The sequence below is a fragment of the Macrobrachium nipponense genome, chromosome 27 (genome assembly GCF_015104395.2).
Source record: "Macrobrachium nipponense isolate FS-2020 chromosome 27, ASM1510439v2, whole genome shotgun sequence".
Lineage (NCBI taxonomy): Eukaryota > Metazoa > Arthropoda > Malacostraca > Decapoda > Palaemonidae > Macrobrachium > Macrobrachium nipponense.
The window spans coordinates 37,183,438-37,204,141 of record NC_087216.1 but is presented as its reverse complement, the minus strand read 5'-3'; the positions used below and the strand labels follow the sequence as shown (position 1 = coordinate 37,204,141).

The window sequence follows — 20,704 nt, the reverse complement described above, 5'->3', positions numbered from 1 at the left end:
TGATACATGGTATAACGAGAGGTGGGGTCCAAGTCAAATCATGTGAACCACAGGGTGATAGCAATTTTTTCTCTAACTGACAAGAACACCTGGCATCTATCTCGGCTACCCATCTGGCAGGAGTCCACAATGTAGTAGCAGACGCATTGTCCCGGTCAGTCCCCCTGGAGCCAGAATGGTCACTGGACCAGGAACCCTTCGAGAGGGTTTGTAGGAGAGTAACCGCCGGGTCTGAAAGTAGATATGTTCGCTACAGGGGCAAACCACAAGCTGCCTTGTTACGTAGCCCAAAGTATGGACCCTCTAGCATACGCTACGGACGCCCTGAGTATAGATTGGAACCAGTGGAGGGAGGTTTATTTATTCCCTCCAGTGAACCCTCTCCTGAAGGTGTTGCACAAGTTGAAATCCTTCAAAGGTCAGGTGGCTCTCATAGCTCCTTACTGGCCCAAGAACAATTGGTTTCTCCTTCTCCTAGAACTAGGTCTCTCCTCACCCTCTCCCGGGCTTGAGGCTGACGCAACAAGTTCAAACACGGTGACTGTGTTCGATTCCTCAGGTCTTCACAAAAACCCTATCTTTATGGATGATTTTCATGACAAGTTTGATGGCAGGTAGGAGGGTAGGGACATTGATCCCACAGAACAATTCTTGTTCTTGGAGTCAGACAAAGAGAATCTACACTTCGCCAGTATGATTCAGCAGTTAACAATTGCCTACATTTCTCAGGAAATCAATGTCAAAGTAATGACAATGAACGTGACTACAACATTCTTCAGGCCTTTATTCGAACAAGGCTTGGCAGTTGCCACAATAACAACCACTAAGTCAGCTCCGAAAAAGATTTTCTTCTCGGGTTTGGTATAAATCTAACTGAGTCTTATTTCACCTCAATCCCAAGGGCTTGTGCACGCCTGCGGCCCATTCAAGGCCGTCGTCAGTGTCATGGTTTCTTAACGATGGTCTCAGGTTAGACTCTAAAACAGACAACTTCAAATGTGATTGCCAAACCCTTTTGCGTAAGGCACTGTTTTTATTAAGTCTGGCTTCAGGTGCCAGAACATCGGAGATGTCATCTTTACTAGTGGCCAAGGGCATATAGAATTCCTTCCCTCGGGTTACGTGTTGCTTTCACCAAATAATTATTTTATGGCTAAGAATGAGAACCCTTTGGTAAGGCGATCCCCTTGGAAAGGTTGTTCCGCTTCCGCAACATCCATCTTTATGTACTGTTAAAACCCCTAAGGGACTATTTATCTAGCACATCTACCTTTTCCGAAGGCCCCCCCCCCCTCCTTTTCATGTGGGGCGGTGGTGGTACCATATCCCTAAAGGGCATTACGCAGCAGTTTTTGTATTTTACCAAGGAAGTCAGCCCAGGGTCCTTTCCCAAAGCGCGTGCTATTCGCGGTTTAACAACTTCTGTAAATTTCTTCAAATATGAACTTTGATGATCTGAAGAAATATACTGGTCGGCAGTCGCACTGGGTTTTCCAAAGCTTTACCTTAAGTAAGTCCTTGGAGGATCTTAAATATCAGGCAATAGCTGTAGGGAGGTCAGTGTCTCCTTGCAACATCAATATAGTACGTCCTTGTGTCATATGAATATTTTCCATTATGCCAGTTTTATTAACATCCTACCTATCGCAGCAAATCTCTTTGCTATTTCACTTGGTCTATGGTGTTAGTTTATACAATTTAATATTCTGTTTCATTTCAGAGTGATGTAGCTTGGTGTTTCTCTGGTACAATTTCACGGGAGCGACACGGCTGAGCCCAGAAAAGGGATTTTGACGTAGGAAAAATCTATTCTGGGCGAGGAAGCCGTGTCGCCCAGTGAAATCCCCCCTGGTTTTTTCCCCTCCCCTTGCAGTGCACCAAGCTTCATTGCTATCGATAAGTATGACGTCACAGCCCCCTTCAAACGGTAAGCTAGGTGTGACCTATGGGTCGGCTCCCCGTATTTAGGGTCTTTGATGAGGAAAAGGCTAATTGGAGGGGTTGCTGTGGTAGTGTTTAACACTCGCCCCAGTTTTATACCGACACCTTTTGTATAGGTGAGCGAGTCAGAGGCTTCTGACATGTCCAATTTAGCAGTTCTCTGGTATTATAGCAATATTTTACTAGAAATAGTGCTAAAGCAGACATATTTCACTGGGCGACACGGCTTCCTCGCCCAGAAACAGATTTTTCCTACGTCAAAATCCCTTTTTCCTTACGTCCGCGCGGTAACTCTTCCGAAAAAAATTATACATGCGATTGTGGTAATGTTTGCACCATTTTAAATTAGCCGTTACATAAAGTTTTATATATGAAAATGTGCGCAATTTCATGCACAATACAACTAAAAAACAAAACCCATGGTTGTAGCTTTTATCAATTTTGAAATATTTTCATATACAAAATGATAAGTGACAAATTTTCAACCTTTGGTCAACTTTGACTCTACCGAAAATGGTCGCAGAAAAACCGTCAATTCGTAAGCTGAAAAACGCTATATTCTAGTAATATTCAAGCATTTACCTTCATTTTGCAACAAATTGGAAGTCTCTAGCACAATATTTCGATTTATGGTGAATTTATGAAAAAAATAACATTTTCTTTACGTCCGCGTTGTAAACTCCTTCCGAAAACAAAAAATCATACTTGCGATTGTGGTAATGTTTGCACCATTTTAAATTAGCCGTTACATAAAGTTTTATATAGAAATAAAATGTGCGCAATTTCATGTATAATACAACAAAAAATAGTGAAGGTTGTAGCTTTTCTCATTTTTAAAATATTTGCATATGAATCACGATAAATAGAAAAAAACCCACGTTCGGTCAAATTTGACTCTACCGAAATGGTCGAAAAACGCAATTGTAAGATAAAACTCTTACAGTCTAGTAATATTCAGTCATTTATCTTCATCGTGAAACAAATTCGAAGTCTCTAGCACAATATTTAAATTTATGGTGACTTTTAAATAAAAACTTTTCCTTCCCTCCGCGATCAGGATTCCCCAGCCACAAAATCTTCCGAAATGCGTAAGTCCCATTCTCGGAATATTTGCTCCGTTTCATATTATGCATTTCATAGAGTTTTATATATGAAAATGTGCGCAATTTCATGTAAAATAAAACAAGAAATATTTGAAAGTTGTAGCTTTTTTTATTTCCGAAATAATTGCATATAAAAAAATATATATAAAAAAAATTCGACATTCGCTCAACTTTTAACTCGTCAGATATGGTCAAAAACTGCATTTGTAAGCTAATATTCTTACAGTATAGTAATACTCAATCATTTGTTTTAATTTTGAAAGAAATTGGAAGTCTCTAGGACAATATGTAGATTTATGGTGAATTTTTGAAAAAAATATTTGTTTACATCCGCGCGTTACGAATTCATGCATTATTTTGTGATAATATTTTCTCTGTGTTGCTTTTATCGTTTTAAACAATGTGTTATTTATACCAAAATTGATTGAAATTTAGTGTACATTACAACGAAAAAAAGTAACTTGTTACCTTTAACCGTTTTGCGCACAGCGCGATTTGAATACAATTATATATGAAATTTCGTTTTTGCGCTATCATATATCGCATTATTTATATATGATAATGATAATTTTTTTCATTTCTGATGGTTGCATACTAATCCTCAGGCAATGACAAAAAAAGGAGCCAAAAATGAACTCTTAATCTTGAAAACTAAGCGAGCTGTGATTTTTTGAAAAAAATATTTTTTCCGCTTCCGCGCTCACTCTGAAACGTCTCCGGCACACGGGAGACTTTTTTTTTTTTTACCGCTTCGGCATTTAAGGGTTAACAACTACTTTTAATTTTTATAGTATTTACAACCAGCCTTCATATAATTATGATTTACAAAATGTACCTCAAGTATTACTTAAGATAAATGTGATGATTTTTTAATGGTTGAAGATTTTAATGCCCACAGCCCATTATGGGATTCCTTTTGCAATGAAATAGATTTTCATGGTAACAAAATTGAACATATGATTGATAATCATGACCTTTGCATTTTTAATGATGGAGATATTAGCACTTACTTTTCAAAATCCCATGGAATTTTTTCATCCATAGACTTAGGTATTTGCCATCTAACATAGTTGACAGATTTGATTAGAATGTTTTAGATGATCCATATACCAGTGATCATGTTCCCATTTTAATATCCTGTTTGGGACATACCCCAACACCAACTATCCTATGATATAATGTAGATAAGGCAGACTGGGACCAGTATGAAATTAAAACCAACCAGATCTCTCCATTTACATCAGTATGTACAAGGTCATGATGAGATTGTGGACTTCTTCACAAACTTTGTAATTACAGCTGCTAATGAATCTATTCTCACGTCAACTACTACTAAGAAACATTCAGTACCCTGGTGGGCTGATACACTATCCCACCTGATACAAGAAAAACATATTATAGGTAGAAGATTAGAAACCCTACATAATAGATTTAATATGTTAAGTAAAAGACTTCTAAATTTTGAGAGAACTGCTAAGAAACTTGTAGACATCACTATAGAAATCAGTCTGCTAAAACCTCATTGCAATCGGATCTCGGCAAGATTTAGAAAGGAAGCTATTAAAGGAAAGATAATGTCATGGAACAAGTATGTATCTAGCATATCTGATACAACCTCAATAAGTAAAGTCTGGGAAAAATTTAGGAAAATTAATGGATCTCATATTGGATCTCGGAGACATGCACTATTACATAATGGCCAACTAGTACATGATAGTGCAGCAATTTCAAATATTTTAGGGCGTAACATCGAAGCAATAAGTAGTATAATCAATATAGATAATCACTTTTGAACCGTTAAAGCCCATGAAGAAGCTGTCTCATTAAATTTTGAAACATTAGGGGATATATATTATAACTAGATTATCACAGAAGAGGAATTTGAATATGCTTTATCTAACTGTAACTCTTCTGTTCCAGGCGAAGTCAACGTAAATTTTGAGATGATAAAAACCTGGCTCTTTTAGCAAAAACATACTTATTGAAGCTTTATAATCATTAATGGATAAATCACCTGTTCCCAAAAGCATGGAAACATGCTATAATCATACCAGTTGTCAGACCAGGGAAAGATCCAAGCTATCCAAATAACTATAGACCAATATCCCTGACAAGTTGCTCGTGCAAATTGCCAGAAAAATGGTAAATTATAGACTAAATTGGTGCATACGTAAGAATAGGGCTCTGTCTTCAACTCAATTTGGCTCTCAATTTGAAAGATCTACTTTAGATTCACTTTCCCTTCTAGAAAATCATATATGGCGAGGGCTTGAACGTAAGCAAATTACAGTTGTCATATTCTTTGATATCCAAAAAGCATATGATACGACCTGGAGATACAATGGAGTCCCTCAAGGGAGTGTTTTGAGTGGAACACTTTTTTCTCTGGTTATTAATAACATCGTAAAACAGTTACCACAGGGAGTACAAAATAGCTTGTATGTAGATGACTTTGCTATATATTATTCCCCAAGCAGTCTTCGTCATCTACAAAGAATTCTTAATAAAGCTATCAAAACATCCACAACTGGACTTTGTCAGTAGGCTTTAAGCTCCCTGTAGAGAAAACCCAAGCAATTATGTTTTACAAAAATAGTAGATGGAAACAGAATCAAGACATAGATCTTTAATTAGGTGATAACCTCATTCAGTGTAGTAATACTGTAAAATTTTTAGGCTTGGTGTTTGACACTCATCTTAACTGAGAAGCAAACATAGCCTTTGTAAAATTTAAATGTAATAGTGCCTTAAATTTGATCACAAAATTGTCTTATACTACTTGGGGAGCTAAGAGACAAACATTATTTATGATATACAAAGCACTAGTTTTATCTAAAATAGATTATGGAAGTCCAATTTACGGGTCAGCATCACAAAGTACCTTGAAGTCCTTAGACTATCCACACACAAGGCTTGAGACTTTGTAGTGGAGCCTTTAAATCTTCTCCAAACACTTCAGTATGTTGTGAAAGTGGTGAACCCCCATTATCCTTACATCATGATCTTGTAACAATGAGAAGTACTTTAAAGATAATGTCCACTGATTCCCCCACAAAAAAACTGTTTGCTATGCGAGATATATTTATTATTAATCACGAACCACCTTTTCCAATAAGAGATAATAGGTTATTAATAATAATATGTTTTATTTCAGCTCGGGGCCATATACATTGAATATACAAAATACAGACAGTAACATACATAATCTAGATACACGAGACATGATTAAATAGAAAAAGAAAATGAATAATCGGCACTTATCCACAAAATAGCTGAGGTAGCATAAAAGCTAGTAATCATCATACTGGTAATAACAGTAATAATATTGGTGAAAAAAAAAATGCATTGAGAGTAATAACAGTTGGTGCACATATTATATAACTCAAATTTCAACTAGAGACCTTAGGTGGTTACAGTAGTCAGGTCCAGAGGGCTTAATACATAAATTAAATGTAAATAAAACTTTAACTTGATAGTAATCACAGTAATAATGAAAAATCAAAATATCAGCAATAAATGTAATAATGACAAAAACTGCAGATGACATCTTGCCAATACAGAGATTAGGTCCTTTAGGGGACAAAGGCCGGCCTCCTTTTCCCATCTTTCCCGCAATTTAGATTTTCTTCTTGCTTCACTCCTTAGGATGCTTTGTATGAGCGAGTTGCTGCTGTTTCTCACTCGGGTTACCATTACCAGACTGGACATTGTTTGCCTAACAATGATTTTTAAATTGTCCAGGTGGTTTTCAATGAACATCTGTTGAAATATAATGGTTTAGAGTAAATATACTCCCACCCTCAAATTCTCCACCTCCTTGGATGATGAAGAAAATCAAAGTATGTTCTAACCTATATCATTTGTCAAAAAAGCAAAAATTATACTTCATATTGCTTTAAATAGTAAATATTAGAACACATTCGAAGTAAAGGTCCACATAAAGCAATATACAACGATGGGTCCAAATCTTCTGTGGGAGTTGCTTGTGCTGCAGTGTCATCATGCAAAATAAGTCAGAATTCATTGCCAATTGAAGCAACTGTCTTTACTGCTTAATTAACAGCAATTATATTGGCAATCAATCAGATAAAATTTTCAAATAATAAACTGAATACCAAATTTGTTATCTATTCTGACTCAAGAAGCGCAATTGTATCTCTCAAAAGTTACACACATAAGAACCCTTTAGTAACGGAAATTAAACAGATCATCAATAAATTATATTCATGTGGGGTTAACATTGAAATCTGCTGGATTCATGCCCATGTTGGAATCCAAGGTAATGAAAAGGCAGATGATAAGGCCAAGTCTGGGATAAATTCACCAATTTTTGACAATAAATTGCCTGCTACAGATTATATAAACTCAGTGAAGCAGTGCATAAAAACAAAATGGTAAGATCTGTGGGATAGTGAAGCAGACACTAATAAATTAAAGTGCATCAAGCAGAATGTAGATTTGTGGAGTACGGCAGTACAAAATAAACGAGCTGAAGTAATATTAACAAGATTACGAATAGGCCGCACAAGACTAACTCACAAGTATTTAATGATAACTCCACAAGAGGACATCCCTCATTGCAATGTCTGCTATACAATTTTAATAGTCAATCATATTTTATGTGATTACCTAATTTTTAATAGAGAAAGAAATTTCATTTATCATTAATTTATTGTAATTCATTAACTACCATTCCATCTCATCCCACTTTGTAGACACGCATTTTATGTGCATATTTTTTTAATAATTTCCTCCCAAATATTTTTGGGCCAGCACTGTAAGAGTCTAGTTAGACTCATTGGGCTGGTAAATCTTAACTACATATATAATAATAATAATAACTGCATGACTGAAAGTGCAGTCACCTGCATTGAGATTGAATATGAGCAGGGCAAAATACTTGTGGAGGCCATTCTTGGACAAGAACTTGCCTCCCTCTTTAGTAATGCCATCCCATCAACAGACCAGGCCTTTGAGAAATTTCTTGGTCTCTACAATTTGATCAGGGATGTCAGGGAGGTACAGACAAAAGTCAAGGCATGGGATAGAAATAAAGAAAGGGCCACAACTTTCATCAATACTATAAATGAAATAGTGAAGCCCTATCTTCACTTGTTTGTACAATTGTACAATTACCTCAAGATGGTGGTGCCTCCTGAAATCCCTGACGAAGCACCTCCTGAAGAAGGTGATGAGGCGCCCTCAGAGGATCTGTAACTCCTCTACTTTGCTGTGCAGTCTATCTTAATCGTCATTCATCAGGCTACATGGCTATATCATCATCATCATCTATAATCAACATTAATCACTAGTAAGTGCCGTATGATTTCATATTATTATGTACAGTGGGCCCCCCGTATTCGCGTTTCCCAGATTCACGGACTCTCACATTCGCGGATTTCTCTCAGGAACATATTCCCGCATTATACGGGGAAAATTTGCGCATTCGTGGTATTTTTCTATGAGATATATCCACAAATTCCTTTTGTTTTTTTTTTTTTTTTTTTTTTTTTTTTTTTTCATCATAAAATGCACTTTTTGTGATAAAACTATTAAAAAACCAAGTATGAAAATTTGTAGTGGTTTTTCTTGAGTTTTAACTAACAAAATAGGCTGTTTTTAGCGTTTTTGTAGGGATTCCAAACACTCGCGGGTTCTAACTATTCACTGGGGGATCTGGTACGCATCCCCCGCGAATACAGGGTGACCACTGTACACATATTATACAGTAAATAACATGAAAAACAGAATATCCCTGTACAAAAAAATTCACATTCGCAAATGGGATGGGGGGGAGCGCCATGAATAATTAGAGATATGTTCCACAGAGAACCCCGCGAATAATTTTTAGATAGGTTCCAAAGAAAAGCCGCAAATGTGTGAGTCCTCGAATCTGGAGAACGCAAATACGGGGGCCCCACTGTATTAACATTTTTTCATTTACAATATATAGTTTTGTACATAACTTTCCTGTCAGATATATACTTAGCTTTACGTCTCTGACGTCACGACAGAATTCAAAACTCTCGCACACGCGACAGGTAGGTCAGGTGATCTCCCTTCCCCGCCGCTGGGTGGCGGCTGTAAGAACCAATCTCCCTTTCCAGCCAGAATTTTTCTGTCGCCGGTGACGACTACACCTGTGGTTGTTACCTCCTGACAGCTTTATTCATTTCTCGTTGCCGTGGATTTATTTGGACTGACTTTCGGTGAAGTACCTGATCTTGTTGGCTTGGCATACGCATTTGTGGATTGTTTTTGGATATTGATTTGGATTTTTCTTTGATTTCGAGATGTCTGAGTTAGAGGTTAAGAAATCTTTTATGTTTAGGGTGTGCTCTATGGATGAATGCAAGGTGAGACTACCGAAAGCTACGGTAGATCCTCACACAGTTTGCTTTAAATGTAGAGGGAAAGAATGTTCTTTTGTTAACCCGTGTAATGAGTGTGAGAAGTTGGATGAGGGTGAATGGAAGGCTCTTTCTTCCTACTTGAGGAAGTTAGAGAAAGACAGGGTGAGAAAGGCTTCTTCTAGGAGTTCTAGTAAGTCTCGTATTAGCGAGGTAGAAGAAAATCCTGTTGTAGCATTAGAACCTTCTCCAGTTTCAGCTCCTGCGCCCTGCATCGAACCTAAGGATACGACTACGGAAGTGGCAACCATGAGAGCCACGATCCTTAGCATGGAAAAGAAGATTCGTTCTGTTGCAAAGGTAAGAGTAGTGAAGGTGAATTGTGCAGTGACCCCAGTGCAGTGGAGGGTGCGTCTGATCGGCTCCTTAATGCTTCCAGGCCTAGACCTCTTCCAGACTCCCAGTCCCAGTGGAGGAGGAAAGTCAACAGCCGCAGGAGGTTAGGTAGAACTCCCACCGATCAGGCGTCCCCTCGGTAGATCCTCCTGATGCTCGTACCCAGGCTGCCCTTGTTCGCGCGAAGAAGGAGGTATTGCGCCAATGCTTCTCTTCTTCTTCCTCACCTTCGCCTAGAAGAGGATGGAGCGCCTCGGATTCTTCACGACCGCTGAAGAGAGCCTGGAAGGCGCCTGGCTCCTTTCCTTCCAGCCCGGAAGTTTTTCCAGAAGAGCCGGAAGTAGAGATCAAGAAACCCAGGAGGGAGCAGGAGTTCTCGCCTCATAGTAGGCTTCGAGCCTCTTCTCCAGTGGAGGATTTTGCAAGATCTCCAGCTCGAATTCTTGCTGGACTGCAAGCGCAAATTTCGGCGCTGGCGGGCTCCTTGGCAGGAGGAACGCGTCGGAAAGACGTCTCTCTCCCTGTCAAGAAGTCTAGGATTCCTTCGCCTGTGTTACCTTCTCAGTCAGAGTCGGTTCTCTCTCCTTTATCAGCGGATGGAAGGAGGCGCTCTTCCCTCGGCAGGCGCTTGTCGTCTTCCAGGCGTCAATCGCCCAAGAAGCTTTCTCCTGGTGACTACATCTCTCCAGTAGGAAGGGATCTAGAGCCTAGTAGGCGTTCGTCTAAAGACAGGCGTACAGCCTCGTCTTCTCGCGCATTTCCGAAGATCCTTCATTCTCCGGATAAGAGAGCCTACTCTTTGATGGATTCGTCAAGAGACAGGATCTCGCCTTTTTTTTGTTAGGCGCCTTGAGCCTAGTAGGCGCTACTCCCCAAGTAAGAAACGCTCTCCCGCTCCCAAGCGTGGTGCGGAGGATAGGCGCTTTTCTCCTGATAGGCGCAGCTCTCCTTTTAGCCGCTCGGTTCAGGACAGGCGTGTAGAGCCTGAAAGATATGTATCTTCTGGGAGACTACCTTTTGAAGAGACACACAAGTCGGGAGCGAAGTTTGTGGAGCATAGTAGACGCCGGTCTCCTTGTAGGCGACCTTCTCCAGGGCTTCGCTCTCCCGTAAGTAGGCGCCAAGAGCCTAGTAGGCGTTCGCATCATGGTAGGCGCAGCTCGCCTGGCAGCCGCTCTCCTTTGAACAGGCGCATGGATCCTGAGAAGCGCCTTGAGCATAGTAGGCTCTCCTCTCCTAGCAGACGCTCCCCTTTGGAAGCCCGGAATTCTAGGAGTAGGATTAAGGAGCAAATAGCACGCACTCATCAGAGTAGGAAGGACTCTTTCGAGAGGAGCTCTCCAGAAACTTTGGCTTCCCCTGATAGGCGCCAGTCTGCTTCTAGACACACTCTGGACAGGCGCATTTCTTTAGAGAAGGCTAACTGCCCTCGTAAAGAAGCGGAGGGTTCTTCAGTGGATGAAGTTGAACCTTCAGAAGAGGATTTGGTGAAGGACTCGTCGTTTCCGTCCTATAAGATCCTTACAGATCTCCTTCTTCAAGAGTTTGGAGACTCCCTTACTCCCGTTGCTCCTCCGTCTCCTCTCTCTTTATTCTCGACTTCGAAGAAGACGACAAGTTTCCTCGTGGGAGGATGAAGCAACCATTCAATGAAGAAGGCTTTGAGAGGTTTTGGTGATTGGCTGCTTTCCTAAGGAAGAGAAAGGGGAAGACTGTGTGTTTTCTTTCCCTCCTTTCAAGCTTACGGGCAGACTTGGATTTTGGGTACGAGTCTGGAGAACCCCTAGGTCTGGGTCTTCCTTCATCGGCGGATGCGGACTTCTCTTCTCTGGTAGATGCAGCACGACGCTCGGCTCTTTTGTCTGCTAAGACTACCTGGGCTATGAACGAGCTTGACACCTACTGAAGGGAATGTTTAGAGTCTTGGAAGTCTTCAACTTCCTTGACTGGTCTTTGGGGGTCTTGGCTAAGAAGACTCAGAACCCGGATGCTATTTCGCCAGAAGATCTCAACAGTGTTCTAACGTGCATTGACAAAGCAGTTAGAGATGGATCGAGCGAAATAGCCTCCCTATTTGGAGCAGGGATCTTAAGAAGAGATCAGTCTTCTGCTCTTTTCTGACTAAGTCTGTTTCGCAGTGCCCAAAGAGCCTCTCTCCTGTATTCGCAGCTCTCGCCTCTGCTATTTCCGAAGAAGATAATCCAGGACATCTCAGGATCTATCTCTGCGAAGGCGACTCAGGACATGCTCGCGCAGTCGACAAGGAAGGCCTAGGACCTCCTTCCAGACGAAGACGAAGAAGGAGACTCCAGCTAGACAGGAGCCCTTTCGAGGGGGCCCCCCTTCTAGAGCCTCTACCTCGAGAGGGTAATAGACCTTTCAAGAGAGGTAGATCCTTCTCACGCTCTGTCAGAGCTAAGAAGTAGGGAAGTAGTCCTCCAAACACCAGTAGGTGCCAGACTTCTAAGATTCTCGGAAGCCTGGGCAAAGAGAGGAGCGGACAACTGGTCCCTCTCGATTATAAGGAAAGGATATCTGATTCCTTTTACGGGAACAAACCACCGTTGACAACGACTCCGAGGAGTTGGTGGCCAGGTACAGGGATCCCATCATGAGCCTTGCTTTAACACAAGCAGTGGAACAAATGTTCGAGAAAGAGGCTATAGAGCTAGTGAGCGACCCTTGCTCAGCGGGCTTTTATAACCGCCTTTTTCTAGTTCCAAAAGCCTCAGGAGGATGGAGACGGTTTGCTGGATGTAAGCGCCCTGAATTTCTTTGTAGAAAGAGGAAGTTTCGCCAGGAGACGACATCCTCAGTGTTGGCGGCCCTTCGGCCAGGGGACTGGATGGTGTCCCTAGATCTTCAGGACGCTTACTTCCATGTGCCTATCCATCCTTCTTCAAGGAAATACCTCAGGTTCATGATGGGAGGAAGGATATTGCAGTTCAGGGCTTTGTGCTTCGGCCTTTCAACAGCCCCTCAGGTCTTTACAGGCCTAATGAAAATGTAGCAAGATGGCTACATTTGGAGGGAGTCAGAGTGTCCCTTTACTTGGACGACTGGCTGATCAGAGCCAAGTCGCAGAAAAGATGTTTGGAGGACCTACAAAAGACCCTTTTCATGGCAAGTTCTCTGGGACTTTTGGTGAACTTTCAAAAAACAAAAGTCTCAGTTGATCCCCAGTCAAGATCGTATCTATCTGGGGATTCGGATGGCTTCTCTGGATTTTCGGGCTTTTCCGTCTCCAGAACGGATAGCCCGAGGGTCAGAGAAAGTCAAAGCCTTCCTAGAGAAAGAAGTATGCACAGCGAGGGAGTGGATGAGTTTGTTGGGGACACTCTCCTCGTGGAGCAATTCCTTTCTCTAGGAAGGTTGCACCTCAGACCTCTCCAGTTCTTTCTACATCGAAACTGGAGGTGTCGTTCGCAAAACCTAGAGTTCTCCTTCGAGATCTCAAGGGAAATCAAGAAGGACCTCTCTTGGTAGGCCAACCCTCTCAGGTTTGCAGAAGGGATGTCCCTTCACATTCCGAACCCCAACCAAGTGTTGTATTCCGACGCCTCGGAAACAGGTTGGGGAGCGACGCTCGGCTCAAGAGAAGTGTCAGCACCTGGAACAAGGACCAGGTGACCTGGCACATCAACAAGAAGGAGCTTGATGGCGGTTTGGCTAGCTTTGAAAGCTTTCAAGCCCCACGTCCTAGCTTCAACAGTACAGATCAACTCGGACAACACCACGGCCCTGGCTTACATCAGGAAGCAGGGGGGGACTCACTCTTTCTCCCTGTACGAGACAGCAAAAGAACTTCTGCTTTGGGCAGAGCAAAGGAAGATTTGTCTCCTTACCAGGTTCGTACAGGGAGAAAAGAACGTCAGAGCAGACCTCCTAAGCAGGAAAGATCAAGTCCTGCCTGCAGAGTGGACTCTTACGAAGATGTTTGCCAGGACCTGTGGAAGCTTTGGGGCAAGCCTCATATAGATCTCTTCGCCACAGCCAAGAATGCGAGGATAGCCAACTACTGCTCTCCGATATCGGACCCGAGGGCAGTGTCGATAGACGCGTTTCTACTAGATTGGAAGGGTCTAGACATGTATGCTTTTCCTCCATTCAAGATACTGGGAGAGACTCTAAAGAAATTTGCAGAATCGGAGGCAGCAAGGATGACGCTGGTAGCCCCGTTCTGGCCCGCACAAGTTATGGTTCACAGAGGTACTGGAATGGTTAGTAGATCTTCCGAGAACATTACCACAGAGGATCGATCTGCTCAGACAACCCCACTTCGAGAGGTATCACAAAAACCTCCCCGCTCTAGATCTGACTGGCTTCAGACTGTCAAAAGTTTGGTCAGAACGAGAGGCTTTTCTGCAAGAGTTGCAACGGCTATCGCAGCAGCAAGAATGGCCTTCTACCCTTAGAGTCTACCAATCGAAGTGGGACGTCTTTCGGCGATGGTGTAGGAACCATCACTTTTCCTCTTCCAGTACCTCTGTGACCCAAATAGCAGACTTCTTACTTTTCCTTAGGGAAGAAAGTGGATTGGCGGTATCAACCATTAAAGGCTATCGTAGCATGCTATCTGCAGTGTTTAGGCACAGAAACTTAAACATTCAGAAGATAAGGACCTTCATGATCTATTAAGATCGTTTGAAACATCCAAGAAGGTTCTCCAGGGGTTCCGAGTTGGAATCTGGATGTAGTGCTACGTTACCTGAGGTCCAATAAGTTTGAACCGCCTCAGTCTGTATCATTTAGAGACCTCACGAAGAAGACAATTTTTCTCATGGCATTGGCTTCCGCAAAGAGGGTTAGTGAACTCCATGCACTAGAAGGAAATGTGGGATTCAGAGGAGATGCAGCTATCTGTTCGTTCCTTCCTTCGTTCTTAGCCAAGAACGAGAACCCCTCAAATCCTTGGCCTAGGAGCTTTGAAGTACAAGGATTGTCTGCATTAGTAGGCGAGGAAGCAGAGAGGTCTCTTTGCCCAGTAAGAAGTTTGAAATTCTATCTACAGAGAAAGAAAAAACTTAAGGGCAATGATGTCAACCTTTGGTGCTCTGTAAGAGATCCAAGGAGGACTCTTTCGAAGAATGCGCTTTCTTTCTTTATCAGAAGCCTGGTGAAAGAAGCGCTGTCGATATGTGATGAAAGTCAATTCAAAGTCCTTAAGGTCAAAGCTCATGAGGTAATAAGCTATTGCCACCCGTTCATTGACTTTTAACAAAAACATATCCCTGAGTAATATTATGAAGGCAACATTCTGGCGTTGCAACTCAGTCTTTGCAAACCACTATCTGAGAGACGTCAAAGTTACGTATGAAAAGTGCTTCGGGTTAGGCCCGTACGTATCGGCGGATTCGGTGCTGGGGCAGGGAGCCGAGACATATCCTTAGTAGTATATATTTTTTCCCCTTGTTAGGTTGTAAGTTTTTGGTTGTTTGAAAGAACATGCGGGTAGGCATGTTTTTCATTTCGTAGTCTAACAATGATTAGATTGGTTAGGTGATCGGTTTATGTTTTGAGCTCCTTGCAATGATAGGGGTTGGGGTTAGGGTTCTGTCATATAAGTGGGCGAATCCCCGTTGACAGATCCTGCTCGGATTCTATCAAGTAAGCGGATAACCGAAATCCCTTTGATAGACCCACCAAAGAAGTCTGTCAGCTGTAGGTCACGCCCTCGCTGAAGCTCTTAAGGCAACGCAGACTCATAGACAGTAACTACGAAGTCTTCTGCCTAAACAGGTAAGAACCAAGGTTGTATTTACATCCTACAACTAGTGTTGTTTTCCCCTTTTTTCCATATTTATATTGCTGTCTCTTTCCCTCCACCAAGGGTGTCAATCAGCTAAGTATATATCTGACAGGAAAGTTCATGTACAAAAATGTTATTGTTAGTATACAATAAAGTTTTGTACATACTTACCTGGCAGATATATACGATTGATGGCCTGCCCAGCCTCCCCTCAGGAGACCGGTGGAAGGAAAAATTCTGGCTGGAAAGGGAGATTGGTTCTTACAGCCGCCACCTCCCAGCGGCGGGTTAAGGTAGATCACCTGACCTACCTGTCGCGTGTGCCACGAGTTTTGAATTCTGTCGTGACGTCAGAGACGTAAAGCTAAGTATATATCTGCCAGGTAAGTATGTACAAAACCTTATTGTATACTAACAATAACATTTTAATGATAATCATATTTGACAAAACAAATAAAAGAATAAAGCATTTCAATAGTGACTTTGGCATAAAAGATGAACGAAATCATACATCACCACAGTGACATTATGTTCAGCTGACTTAGGACTGAACAAGGGAGCGTTGATATGTTGAGGAGAGGAGGAGAAGAGAGAGTTAAAATATTACTGTACATTTGTTAAAGCAATAACAATTCACATAAAAAAGGGAATTCTACAATAAATTCAACATAATGATAGAATATGAAAACAATCAAATGCAATACAGAAACAATAAAAAAAAGGCTAATTGAGTCAGTGTTCAGTGTGCCGAGTGAAACGGTATAGTTTAACCATATTCAACAAAACAGTACATGAAAGAAGAGAGCTTTTCACAATAAAATTTAGCAAAAGCTATTAAAAAATCATTCATCTTTGCAGTGATGCACAGCTTACTTGAGATAAAGCATTTACAGTCCCCGGGTTACGGGTTACGAAGGGGGTTCTGTTCTTGAGACGCGTCGTAAGCCGAAAATCGTCGTAAGATGGAACCTCATCAAAAATCCTAAGAAAACCTTTCTTTTAATGCTTGGGGTGCATTGAAAACTATGTAAACTGCATTTTTATTGCATTTTACATAAAAAAAACTTCAAATATTGATTATTTAGCCTAACAATCATCAATCTTAAGAAGCGCCAACAAAATAAGCTGATTGCGGCTATTTACTCACAATAAACCATTGCACTACAGTTTAAATTAAGTTTTTTTTTTGTAACGAACTTAAAACTATGCACTTAGCTGAATCAATAAGCAAAGAATTGACTTCTCTGAGCTCTGGTTTCTTGACTGACCAGAAAGGGAATGGCGTCTTGGTCGGATTTTAGTTGTATGTAAACAATATGACAGTGCGTATGCGCATAACCACTTCTTCTTACAGTTTTGACATAGTAGGAAAACTGGGTAGCAGCGTTCACTGAGGGTAATAGAAAGTGCCCTATTATCCGGAGTCCATTTATACTCTATCACGTTTTACAATGTTTATCATTACGACACATGCCCAGTCATAAGACCAGTTATGAGAATTCTTTGACATTAGTCTGGTCGCTATGGAACTCTGGATAGACCATGGAAAGGGTATTCCTTTGAGAACAAAACAACGACTACGCTATCAAAAATCATTATTATATCTGTTGAAAGGGATATAGGACATTCATTTTCATGTTGTTCATTATCCTTATTCTTCATATTTTTGGTACACACTGAAGGCATGTTTTCATGTCGTATATGTCTTTATGCCTTGTGTGATTGGTGACTGATATTTCTTTGGAGATGTAAGTTCCTGTTATACAATCCCAGTGCTATTCAGACCATCTTGGGAAAGAACAGACTTCTAATCTTGTTTTCTTTCTTTTGATCTTGTATGGCTTAACTTGGCCCTTCAAGTGATGATTTTGGTTGTGTATAATTATAATGGATTTATGATGAACAAACAATGTCTTTTCGAATTAAAACATTTTATGTGACTAACCTATTTATCATAATACTGTTCTTAGTTCCATTCCTACCTTTTTTCCTGGCACCCTTTGTTCTTAATTATATACAAAAGGTTGATGCCATAGACTTATAGAGGATGGTGATGGACTGTGGTAGGTTGCTAGGGTATTTGTAGGGTGGTCTGTCTTTCAGGATATGAGGTTGTTGCAACAAGAGAGGTGATTACATTGAAGCAAGGCTATTTATGATTACATAATAGATTAGAATAAAAAAAAAATTTAATTTGAAAAATTTTATTTTCTTTCACCATAATACAATTAACCTACGAACGGTGGCGCGTCGCTAAAATCGACACTATGTGCTACTAAAATGCGATCGTCGATTTCAGCGATGCTTTAATTTCAAATCACGCGGGCAAGAACAGGTGGTGTTGGAGGCGGGGTTTTATGATGTCATAAGGGTAAGTAAACCATTCAGAACACAGATAAGAAACAGTGTTGCCACAATGCCTCAATTTTTTAAATGAGATGATAATACGCTTGCGCAACTTTTGGTCAGTTTCCGCGGTTTATTTCTTTGCATAACGGCGGCCGTGAAATTTACTTTTTTATGTGATTTATTGATATAATTACATAATAATGGCGAATGAAAGAAGTGATAGTGATTGGTCACTTAGTGACAATGATTTTGACATAAGTCAGGGTTCTGAAAGTGATAGCGTAAGTGAGGAATATGATGTTGAAAGTGATAGTGATACTGATATCGGTGATTATGATCATGCATCCGTCTGGACACGAGCCTACCCGCCGGAAGACATTAGTTCCGGCACGAAATTAGTTTTTACAGAAAGACATACAGGACCAATTAGTGTACATAGTGTATATATGTAAATAAGGTTAGTAAAAGTTCTATATATTTTCATTAGGGCACTTAGTAATAGAAATGTTGATAGTGCTGTAACAACTAATTGCAAGAGGACGATTCTCTTTTGAAACTCGGTGTGAGATGGTTTCGTTAAATGTCTAATACCTGTTGAGCTACTAGTTATATATGCCTGAATTTTTTTCTCCAACTTCTAAGATAAATTTAGCTCTTGTTCATTTATGAAATGATGAAAAAGCATGACCTGTATAAGTGTTTGGTCGACAGAAAGTTGAAAATGAAAAAGGATAAAAAAAAATTTCCTTTACATTTCACAATATATATATGTTCTCTTTGCAAAAAAAAAAAAAATTTTTTTATTGCCGTATAATCAAAAAAGGCGATTCCAATGGTATATAAAACATTACTATTCTTATGAAAATAATCTGATAAGGAAATTTCCGAAGAGAAAAAAAAAAATATTAGTGAAATAGGCGTCGCATTTTAGCAGCATACGCGCCGCCGCTCGTGGGTTAAACCTGTAAAAGATAGGTAATTGCTGCCGTGGAATTGGATTAATAACAGTTTTTAGGTAGGATTAATATTAGTGGAAAGCCATTCATCAGCACCTGGCTGTCATACATTTACTTGTCCTATTTGACACTTATACACAACTGAGCAAATATCCCATTCTGCTTCATTGTAAATGTGGAATTGAAGTGTTAAGATAGGTCTGTATTGTAGAATGTTGTAGGTTTAGATTATTTAGAAGAGTCATTCATTGCCTTCTTTCATTGATCTCCATTCCCTTTTGTAACAAATCACTCCTCTGTATGGGAGTACCGTAGTGTCAGTGCTTAGTAGGCATTACTGAAGGGTCATTGCAGCATCCCTTTGGCCTTTAGGTGCAACCACTTTCATTCCTTTTACTGTACCTCTGTTCATATTCTCTTTATTCCATCTGGCTTTCCACCCTTTAACAATTGTTTCATAGTTCAGCTGCAAGATTTTCCTCCTTTAACACTTTTCAAAACTTCTTGCTGTCAATTTCCTTTTCAGCGCTGAATGACCTCATAGGTCCCAGCATTTGGCCCTGTTGCCTAAATTCTATATTCCATGTTTTAACTAAGTAGAGATATCTTTCCATCCAGATAACGCAAGAAACCACAGATGTTTTTGTAGAGGTAACCAGTGGCACATCTTTAAATAAGGCAAAAGCAGTGTTGGATGCTTTAATTATGAGTTCCTTGAACTCTGGCATTGGATCAGAAAAAACACCAGCTGGAAAATCATCTATGAAGATTCAACAGGTTCGTGTGGAAGATGAGGAAGGGAACTTACGGGTGGTTTACCCTTCTCGAACTGATCTGGTGTTTGAGAATGAGGCTGTTAGAATAATTAATGCTGACAAGTAGTGTTACTGGTCTGTTTGTGCCTCGTATTTATGTGATACATTGGGTAAGCATTGTTTTTTGATTATCCAGTGAACTAGCATTAGTTTATTTTCATACAAATCATCAAATTGGAAATTTTGTATTTCAAGTACAACAGTGTATAAAGCTAGAAATTTTTCTAATAATTTTATAGTAACTCATCATTGATTTCACAAGTGTCTAGTATTTAGGACAATTGTATTAAAGAAATATATATTCTTTGTTCTGGTTTACTAGTAAATTTCTATGGTTGAAAATTAACTATATTACTCCATAGTAAGATTATTCCTTTTATCACATGAATTTGGTTAAATTCCTAGAAGGCCTGCAGTGTGGTTTTATTTTCACATTAATTTTTCTACCTTATAACTTTCAAGGACTGTATTGTACATCTTATATTATTTTTTATTTCATGTACTCAGCTAAATTCATGGTGCCCAAATCTGTAAGATATTCAGTGTTTTAAGCATGTTGCTCTCTTATTTACTGCAAACTAAGTTAACGCAGTAGCTTTCTGTGAGATCATTAATCAAAGGAGGTGCAGGTTCATTGGTATATTGTGTACAGTATGTATGTACCTTTATACCAGCTGATGATAACTAAATTCAAATGGCAGCATTTTTAGATGAAGCTATTCGTTCTCAAGTTATTGCTTTGTGTTGACTTGTGGTTATAGTGTTCTACAAGACATATCATAGTTTTTATTTGAAAAGTTGCTACAGTACTTTGTTTCCCTCCTTACTGTCTAAAAAAGTAAGATGTTTATTTCCTTGATAAGTACAGATATAACTTCATTTACATGGGTTCTAAATAGTACACGTTTTTGCTTTAACACTGACTATGATTAGAGGAGATAGTGATATGTTTATACAATTTCTTCACATTAACACAGATAAGAAGAAGCATGAGCAAAATTTCTAATGCTGCCACTGATCAGTATCCAATAAAAAGTACAGATTC

General features: G+C 40.1%; 1 protein-coding gene across 1 annotated transcript in view; it reads left to right on the top strand.

Annotated features, from left to right (window-relative positions):
• Positions 1 to 20,704, top strand: part of LOC135201027 (leucine-rich repeat-containing protein 47-like) — a 123,151-nt gene extending 102,447 nt beyond the window's left edge. Inside the window, exon 6 of the mRNA XM_064229872.1 lies at positions 19,463 to 20,704. Coding sequence (XP_064085942.1) covers positions 19,463 to 19,726 — 264 coding nt within the window. The 3' untranslated portion in view covers positions 19,727 to 20,704. The remainder of the gene's footprint in view (positions 1 to 19,462) is intronic.